This window comes from Orbicella franksi, chromosome 10 (genome assembly GCF_964199315.1).
Source record: "Orbicella franksi chromosome 10, jaOrbFran1.1, whole genome shotgun sequence".
Taxonomy (NCBI): domain Eukaryota; kingdom Metazoa; phylum Cnidaria; class Anthozoa; order Scleractinia; family Merulinidae; genus Orbicella; species Orbicella franksi.
The window spans coordinates 29,461,170-29,471,231 of NC_138154.1; the positions used below are offsets into that span (position 1 = coordinate 29,461,170).

The window sequence follows — 10,062 nt, forward strand, 5'->3', positions numbered from 1 at the left end:
CCCGCTCTCGGTTCACACCCTGCCCTGCTAAATCCGCCTGCTCGCGTGCAACATTTATTTCAAATTAAAAGTTGGAAAATCGCAATGTTCATCTAACTACTTTAATACTAGAAAAACATAGCTCACTTGTATTTTCTCGATATGCAATGACAAATGGGAAATTTTGGGTGCGTTCCTTTGGGATGATCTGGATCAAGATCAGTGCTCAATATTACCCAGATCACAATGCGTCAAAGGAACCGATGAATCTGTAACCGGAGTGGATTGATAAGGTCCTTTGATGTACCATGATCTCGGTAGTCATCTTAGATCACACTGATCATAGATCACTAATCCAGATCCAGATCACCCCAAACGGGAACGCACCCTCTATGTACACCAAGAGAAAGCGTTGCATATGCTTCTGTAATTATTTTATACCATGCCATAGAAAATACAATGGCTAACACAATCAATTATATTATATAATATTAAGAATTTTTATTGCGCAAATTTCCATGAAATGATCAAGTATGCTTTACATCATAAAAATTATAACTAATCCTAAAAGATAAAAATTTACAATGGTTGCTAAGAAATACAAAACATTAAATATAGATAAAAATTCAATACAAATACATTAAAAATCTAATTTGATATCAATTAAAAGCTAACCTAAAGTATTATGCCTTTAAAGCTGTTTAAACTGATTGATATTTGCTTCATTTCTAACCTCTAATGTCAGTCCATTCCGTATCCTTGGTACTGCTACCACAAATGCCTGATCTCCTAAAGCATTTTTGGTTTTTCCTCCGGATGCTAATAGAAGCATACCATCATTTGATCACAGTCTGTAGCCAGATTTTTCCTTCCCATGCATTGCATCACAAAGACGCCATTTTGCTAATGCAAATACTTCCTAGTTCCATTCCCTTGTGGAGGCAAGAAGTGATCACTCAGCCAAAAATGGCCTTATTAATTCATGAAATAGATCAAATTTTGCCCCCACAATGGACTGGAGCTAGCATTAGCAAAATGATGTATCGGAGACACAAGTGCTCCTAGTTTTGCTGCTGATTAGCTACAAAAGCAAGGGAAAAGCAAGCTAACACAAGCTGAACATTGTATTGGCCCACTAATCACTGTGCTTTGAAAATATTAGGTATCTGCCAGCATAACCCCCACCCCCACCCAAAACTGCTGATGGCAATGTCTCTTAAACAATGTGCTACACATTAAATTAGCCTGTAAGCAACCTCTGAGAGCTGCCAAAAAAGCTTGCAACCAGGCAGAGGCTAGCAGTCAATTTACTCTGTAAGCTGAGCTGTACACTACAAACGACTGGAGTGCTGAAGATTTCTTCGTAGAAAACTTAAGATCTTTGGCCAGGCGTCCTCTTGTGCTTTAGTGTGAGCATTCATCTCCCCTCCCCACACTAGATAGTCATCACCAGTCCATTCCGCAGTAATGCCAGAGAATGATGCATAGCAGTGTGGAGTGTACGGCGGCTCAATGAGATGTCCTGCCTCAGGATAACGCAAAATAGAACACAAATGTTCCTTGCCATGGGCTTTCAAGCGATCAAAAATCAGTTCTGTAGCAAAGTCAGAATTAACATTGAGGTCACCCGTTCCAAAGACTACCAGAACAGGGCAGGAAATATTCTCGACTGGTGTGATGGCAGGGTATTTAGAAACTTGGGGTTTGCAATCCGTGACTGTTGAAAAAGAATGACGCCAGACACGGCCATCTTCCGTCCTTATTTTTTTGGTATTTTCAAGAGGAATTACATCTGAGTAGTTCCCCTTGTAGTAAAAAGGTGTACACCAAGCAACTACAATAGGTGAAATAGCCACAACAGTCTTGATGGCATTCATTCTTAGACTTGCCATTAATAAAGCAATCCATGATCCAAAGCAAATGGCATGAATGCCAATACCATGCGGCAAGACTTTAGGATGATTGCTGAGCCAGTTAGCCACCTCTTCAAAGTACTCCATGTCAAGAGACGAGGGGTTGTCAGGAAGATCATCATAAGCAAAGTAGGCTAATGCAAGAGCTGCAAACCCACGAGATGCCAGAAGGGAAGCCTTGAATTCCACAAGTCCTCCAGCGCCACCCAGCATTTCTATCACACCTGTAGAATTGAAACGAGATCTTAATAGGCTACGAGAAGCATGGTCACTTCACTCCAAGATCGGGAAACAACCTATAAAGTGGCACAATGACACATGCTCAGGGACCGTCACCGCGCATTAACATTTAGAGGGGAGTAAGGGCTGGTGCATTTGTATTTTCATAAGCATGCTTTTAAGACCATCCCCTATAAAGGATGTAGCCCTCCTGCGACACCTTACATAAATTGAGATGACCCTCTCCCTTCTGTCCAGACATCCACACCCAAATGTTGAAGTGAGCACTTCTCTAAGAATGAGCAGCAGACAATCTTCAAAGATGTCCCAGATGCCAAACGAGAAACATGGGTTATTGACCATGATGTGCGAGGTCAAGATGGCTGGATATTGAAATATACTATTACAATTACATGATTGTATAGTAATTGAAACTTGGAAGTAACTTTGCAAGATATTGGTTTAGTTAGTGTATGTTGGACTACAGTAGTGATAAAGTTTCTGCATGGAAAATAGCTAGCCTGAGAAAGGGGAGGGGTTCTTGGTGCCTAGTTTGAAATAGGGTTGCAAAATCAACTTGATCATTTTCAGTGTCCCAGCGGCACACGTTCCCACATATATAATAAAAGATTTACAAAGTGCCCTCCCGGATGTTCGAGTTAGCGAGGGTTCGACTTATCGGAAGTTTTATTTTTGGCACAACCGAAAGGATTCTTATGGAGAGAAATTCTAACAACTCGTACGTGAAATGACCGATTTAATCTTTGCAGTTACGGTTTAGGGTTAGGGTTAGGTTCACCGTTTGCACTTTCAACTTACCAGGGAAAGGTCCATCTCCCGGGGGAATGAAAAGTGCCCCACGGATTCTTCCTTCTCTCACTGGAATTCTTTTTACTCCTTCGGCCATGTACCACTTCTGAAATGTCACGCTTGACAAAGGCTTCAGCGAAGATTCGCTTGCAGTTACATGGTCATCAAAACAGTTCAAGACGATGTTGTACGGTTTGGTAACATCTGATTTCATCAATCGAGTTCCTTTTCTCTGTCCCGGTGCTAGTTTCATGCTCCATAACAATCCCATGGGTGAAACTCCGTTGTAAGATCCTCCCAAAGACGAGTCACGGCAAACATCAACCTTGCCATCTTTATCAGCGATAAAGTGAGCGTGTGACTCAAACACTTCACCTTTGTCACCAACAATCCTTGCCTCAAGCGTAATATTCTGTTTTGGTTGAAGTCCAGATGCAATGATTCTAACTTTGTCGTCTATGAGTGAAGATAAGGGTTGCACAGAAATATCACAACCTGCCATCTTTCCGGAAACAAATCAACCTCGTTCGTATGCACAAAACTCTTACGCAATCTAGCGGCGGGGAGGAAGCCCTCCCAACAGGAGAATAATAAACTAAAGATATATTATTTGCCGGCTGGGAGGTCCGTATGGTGAAGAACTGTGCCCGAGCTAGTCTTGAGTACGGCCCGAGGCCACAATCGGACCGTACTCATGACCTCTGGCGCAGTTTTTCCCAATACGAACCTACCTAGGCCGGCAAATAACGTGTTTATTTTCTTCCCGGTATGTGGTTTGAAGGCAACTTTTGTGTTGAATTTCAATTAAAGCCGTTCAGTTCAAATCTGGCGTACACGTGCGTTAGACATTTCGGGCACAAAAAGCGTTACTGTTTGCTCGGAATCCATAGTTGTTTGTTAAATGTTTATATTTTACGATGTTTTACAGTGTTTTAGAAACAACACGCTTGAAAAGTTGCAAAAGCTGGAAATTTCGGAGCGGTCTGTACTCAGGGTCCGGATTCAAGAACTTAGGATTCCGGATCGCTCAGAACGTGGAGGAAAAAAATCAGTTCTCATTGACCGAACAGGAGGTCTGTATAGTGCATTCGGTCTGTACTCACGACCTTGGTCAAGATTCTCCCATATAGACCCGCTAAGCTCGGTTAATAAGATGGTTATCATATGGTAAACAAGCGACATTTTGCCTGCCAACAGCGATGAGCTGAACTGAAATCTGCAAAGTCTGCTCATCCTCTTCAATTTTTTTTTCGCATCGGGCTTTTTGTCACTTCCATTTAAAAAAGAAAATAGCTCCATTTAAAAAAAGAAAATAGTCAATATTTTTGTACGTTAGTTTGCAACTTTCTCACCGCAAAGGGTAACCGGTGTAGACGCGTCATTACAGTAGTCAAAATGTTGTGAGCTCACGAGGCGCAGCCGAATGAGTCCACAACAAATTTTGACCACGGTGATGATGCTTATCGTTGTCGATACGAGTACAGACCACGCTAAACCACATTTCGATTTGTTTTTTTTACCACAATATCAACGTCAAAGAAAAGACTTTTTCAGAGCGTGAGCTGAAAAAGGCGTTGCGTGACAGATCGACGCAAGCAGCGTTGTCTGGACTCTTTCGACAACGGCAAATTAGCCAATCGGATTGCGATAGTAGCAATTGTGGTAATAACCAAATTCGTGAATTGGGCAGTTCCTAGTCCTTGTGAAACACAGCCATACAATAAAGTGCGGTAATGCGGTCTCAAAATCGCATTTAGTTTGTAAAATCAATTTTAAATACAAGTCTATTTTTGTAATTCTCAGCCCCACCCTCTGCCTTTTGGCTCGTTCATATCTCCCGCGGAAAACATTTTTGCTTACGACTTCGACCAACCGTCAAAACAAAATAGAAAGTTGAAGCTTAATAAGCAAACAAGAGAACATCAAGGAACTTACGATTCTCTTCTCTTGTAGTAAATTAATACGTTCATTGTAACATGACTACACTATAGACAAGTATAGTATCTTCAATAATACCTTCATATCATTCTCCGCAGTTCAAATATACGAACTTTCATATATTCACTTGTATTCTTCCCCTTCTACAGATATATTAAGAACTCACAAAGTGGCCACCTCCCAGTTGGCTTGATAGCTCAGCTGGTAGATCATTGCACCAGCATCGCCGAGGTCATGGGTTCGAATCCCGTTCAGGCCTGAATTTTTTTCAGGCTTTAATTTCACAACTGCTTAAGCTGTGTGCATAACTGCGATGATCCATAATATCTTCATGACTATACTCCTCTCCAATCCTCACAGACAAAGTTACTTGAATTAAAATCAAGAGTAGGAATGAAATATCGGTCCTCTTCTCCTTTCTTCGCGTTAATCCTTGTTTTTGTTTTTGTTTTGCTTATTTATTTATCATTTTCAATTCTCCTTTTTCCTTTTTGATTTTATTGTCGCTAATGTGTGTTGTCATAATTAACTAAATCTTTTCTTTTCTTTCGTTTTCCTACTCTAAGTAACACATGATGGTGTATGTATATGAAGTGTAATAGCGCAGTTCTTTACAACTGTAATTTATAATACGTGTATTTTGTTTAAACAAAAAATGCACGAAACCCACCGTGTATGGGACGTTTCCCCCGGGTCACGACCTCATCGGTACCCGCCTAAATACGAAGTTCTCACGAAAATCGTTCTTCGTATTAATATACATGTTTAATCTTAATTCTTAGTTGCGTACTATAAACTACTGGAGTGCTGAAGATTTCTTCGCAGAAAACTTAAGATCTTTGGCCAGGCGTCCTCTTGTGCTTTAGCATGAGCACCCATCTCTCCTCCCCACACTAGGTTGCTGTCACCCAGCGATTTGGCAGTAGATTTGCTGTATGAAGCATAGCAGTGTGGAGTGTATGGCGGCTCAATGAGATGTCCTGCCTCGGGATAACGCAAAATAAAACACAAATGTTCCTTGCCATGGGCTTTCAAGCGATTAAAAATCAGTTCTGTAGCAAAGTCAGAATTAACATTAAGATCTCCTGTTCCAAAGACTAACAGAACAGGACAGGAAATGTTTTCGACTGGTATGATGGCAGGGTATTTAGAAACTTGGGGTTTGCAATCCGTGACTGTTGAAAAAGAATGACGCCAGATGCTACCATCTTCCGTCAATATGTTCTTGGTATTTTCAAGAGGAAATACTTCAGAGACCTTCCCCTTATACTGAAAAGGTACACCGCAAGACACAAAAGGTGAAATAGCCACAACGGTCTTAATGGCATTCATTCTTAGACTTGCCATTAATAAAGCAATCCATGATCCAACGCAAATGGCATGAACGCCAATACCATGCGGCAAGACTTTAGGATGACTACTGAGCCAGTTAGCCGCCTCTTCAAAGTACTCCATGTTGGCACACTGTGTAAAATCTGGTAGATCATCATAAGAATAGTAGGCCAATGCAAGAGCTGCAAATCCATGAGAAGCCAGAAGGGAAGCCTTGAATTCCACAAGTCCTCCAGCGCCACCCAGCATCTCTATCACACCTGTAGAATTGAAAATAAATCTTAAACAATCTAGTTCACGTTCATTAAAGAGTTGCTCGAGAGAAGCATGTTCGCTTCGCTCCAGGAAGGGAAAACAAAAACGATGGAACAACATGATAGTACTTGCTTATCATTTATCATCATTGTATCTTTCACTGATCGAGAGGTAACGGAATCTTATTTTCTGGGAATGGGTAAAATTGGCTTTCCCTGTAAGAGTTGCCAATTCTAGAACACAAATGCGAAGGGAACACATTTGTCTTTGTATATATTGCCCTGTTAAAACCTTTTGGGATAACTCTAACGACGGTAATGATTGATTTAGAACCCTAAGCAGAACCAGCCGAAGGAGACTACCCAGTGACTAAATTTGCTTTTTATGGATGATATCGAAAAAACAACAAAAAAAAAGAACACACAATTAACAACTATTGGACGAATATCAGGATTTGCCAGTGGCAAGCTTCGGCTTCGGCAAATTGATCTGCAAGACACCGACAAGTCAGGGTATTTTGCGATGATCGCGTTTAATAATTGTTTTATCATTCGATCACTAGTTTCTTAAACTACTCGCTGAGAGCTCAGGGAAGCAATCTGCCGTTTTTTACCCGAGAGCGTGGTTACAACTACTCAAGAACAGAATATAGCGTGTTCACGTGACGTCATCAAATTCTCAAATCCAAAACTGAAGAGCCCCTAAAGGTTTTATTCTCATCAGGCATAAGAGGTACTTAAATTATATCCGTTTACAACTTTCCAGCTCAATAGCGTCCTTCGTCTGGAAACCAGCGCATTTCGAATTTCGGAGTTATGGCGGTGCGTGACATGAACCTAAGATCGCGTTTGTCGAAAAATATACTTATCTCGTGATTTTTAGCCATTCTAGGAGTTAAAGTATTAGGAAAAGTGCTTGTGTAAATGTGTTTTGGTTCGGTTCAGATAATCAGTTGTCTACATAGCTAATGTAAGTTCCAGATGTTTACACTATTTTCCGGCCGACATATTGGAGGACTAAGGAGGTCCTCCAACATGGCGGCTCCATACTAGACTCTATAATTTTGCGCGGAACATTTCGACGAGTATCTCAACTTTGGGACAACGCACACACCTTAAACTTGGAGAACTGTTTTCTTTATTTATCGTCTATAATATCACAATTTCTTGACTTTATCCACTGAATGGTTTTTGATTTTATTTTTTATCGCGTGACAATGCACACACTCTATTATTTAGAGCAAAACAGATTTAGACGGTACTGCGCATGATTGTAGGCAGTTATTTGCAAGCCACGTGGTGGGCTCCCAGCAAATGAAAAGGAAGAAAAAAAATGCATTGACTAATAATTACATTTATTTTTGCAAACAACATGAAGGAGTAAATAAACAATACCCAAATGCTGCAACTCCATAATAACAACAATAATAATCCTTTATTCAAGTACGATTTGGTTTAAAGCAACACATTTGCTTGTGGGGTCGTGTATCTAGCTAAAAGTTTAAGAACAACAGAATTATGTACAGTAATAATGATAATCATATAGGTGTTCATTCACTTTAATAAAACTTAATTTAGAATGCGTAACCTAACCGTAGAAATAAAGATGCGTTTTCAAATTTCTCCGGCATAACTGGATGCTGCCTTATAGTGTTTTTCCGATGCTAAAGTTTTTCAGATGCTATTCATCAAGGAACTTAACCCATCTTTGACTTGATAATGACATTAAGCAAACGTCGAAACGTTGTCATTAATTTTAAACTAAAATGGTTTAAACATTTTTCATTTTATCGCAGTGTTTTCTTGTTAAAAATAAGATTTGCTCTTATTTCAGATACTACCCTATTTCCTTTAGTTTAAATAGGCAATGCTATGTATTGCTATGCAGAAATACCTTCATAAATGGAACTTTTTACCGATCTCACTCAATGTCAACAATTTTTCGTATTTTTCTAATATACAAATAAATACCCTGCATAGTCCCATCTATCATGCCGAATTTGGTAAATCTACGAAGTATTACATGTACAAGAATCCATTGCAAACCCGTAAAAATATGGGACCCCAATCCTACAAGGTAATTTACGCCAGAGGTCAGTGCTTGTCACCCGCCATACATTTTTTTGTTAAGGTAGGGGTCCCATATTTTTATGAGTTTGAAACGGATTCTAATGAAACTTTACCTATTTACTAAATTCGGCACGATAAGTCGAGTGGTGCGTTTTTTGTTTTTTTTGTTTTTCTTTTTTTTTTGAGTGAAAAAATCGGAAAAGTGTGACATCGGTAAAAAGGTCTTTTGTTGTTGTTGTTATATTACCGTAGTAAATATTGTGCTACAAAGGTGCTGTGGAGCTTCAAGGTTGACCAGTGGCAGATGGTGGATCTAGGGGAGGGGCCCGGGCTCCCCCCCCCCCCTTATTTTTGGTAAAAAATAAAAATATCAAAGAAGGAAGAAAAACCGGTAGGGCAAGCAACACCCACCCCCTTAGCCGGTTCAAGGTCTGGATGCACCACTGTTGACTCAGGTTCGAGTTGCAACTCAAGATACCATCCACATAGAGTGCACGTCTACCCTACTTCGTAAATAATTTCTCAAGCCTTCATATCCAGCTCTTACTGATATGTCTGCTAAGCCTGCTGCGAAGTGATATGTTTGCACAATAGTTTGCAAATGTTAATAGCTTGCACAACAGTTTTTAGGCATAACAAAAACAAATATTCTTTACGGCCTTTGACTGCTGGAACTGAAGGTCAGTGTTCGTTACAAGCTATTACAGATCAAAAGCAAATGGATACAAGAATATTCATCAGAAAAGATTGAATTGATCAATATTTGTAAATACTGTGCACTGAAGCAAATTAAACTATAGAGTATATAAAAGAGCACCGACAAATTTTAATACGGGGGATAAAGCAGCGATGGACTAGCGCATGCATCCCTTCTAGGGAGGAGTAGAAATATTCTTGTTGCTTCGTGCTACAGAAACCGGGTTAATCTCAGGTTGTATGTGCCACTGGCGTGTTGTAGACTTATCTATAGTTCTGGTACGCACATCTCCATGAACAGTACCATTAGTTGTTATTACTTTACATCACATGATCCTCGGTATTTCAACGTTTGAATTTTTTCGTTGTTAGTTTCCTTGTTTAGCTTTTCACATTTTTATCAGGAGGAAATTGTGTACTTACTTATTTAATTATTAAGGTATTTATTAAGATATCATTGTCAAGTGAAAAGTAACAAAAAGTAGCTAAGTTAATATAACAGAGTGTCAAATAGTTTCACACAGAGGAATAAATGAATAATGATGTAGAGTCCACAATAAATTAATAGTTGATCAACTTAGGTGATTAAACACCTAAGGTAATGGGTCAGACAAATACTTTTGCTCAAATGGAGTCTAATTGTGTGTTGAGTTTTGGTTTTCCCATGTTGAGAGATGATAGGCATGGTTTAGCATGGTCTTGAGGAGAGATCCCTTGTACCTCACTAGTGGTCCATGTGGCTCTGAAAGTGGAGATGCAGATCTGCATACAGTATTTATCGCTTTCAAATCATCATTCCCAGGAATGGCAATTTGCTAGTTCCATGGTAAAGCTTAAGGATGGGTGGTTGT

General features: G+C 39.8%; 2 protein-coding genes across 2 annotated transcripts in view; both read right to left on the reverse strand.

Moving 5' to 3' along the window:
• Positions 1 to 83: 83 nt before the first annotated feature.
• Positions 84 to 3,745, reverse strand: LOC145499766 (bile acid-CoA:amino acid N-acyltransferase-like). The gene is made up of 2 exons (XM_081479296.1): positions 2,931 to 3,745; positions 84 to 2,116 (listed from the first exon to the last, which is right to left on the reverse strand). The coding sequence occupies exons 1-2, from the start codon at positions 3,421 to 3,423 to the stop codon at positions 1,311 to 1,313; spliced, it is 1,299 nt and encodes a 432-aa protein (XP_081335422.1). The 5' UTR covers positions 3,424 to 3,745; the 3' UTR covers positions 84 to 1,310.
• A 130-nt stretch (positions 3,746 to 3,875) lies between these two features.
• Positions 3,876 to 10,062, reverse strand: part of LOC145499875 (bile acid-CoA:amino acid N-acyltransferase-like) — a 10,125-nt gene continuing 3,938 nt past the window's right edge. The window contains exon 2 of the mRNA XM_081479401.1: positions 3,876 to 6,451. Within this exon, the coding sequence (XP_081335527.1) occupies positions 5,649 to 6,451 (803 nt within the window). The 3' untranslated portion in view covers positions 3,876 to 5,648. The remainder of the gene's footprint in view (positions 6,452 to 10,062) is intronic.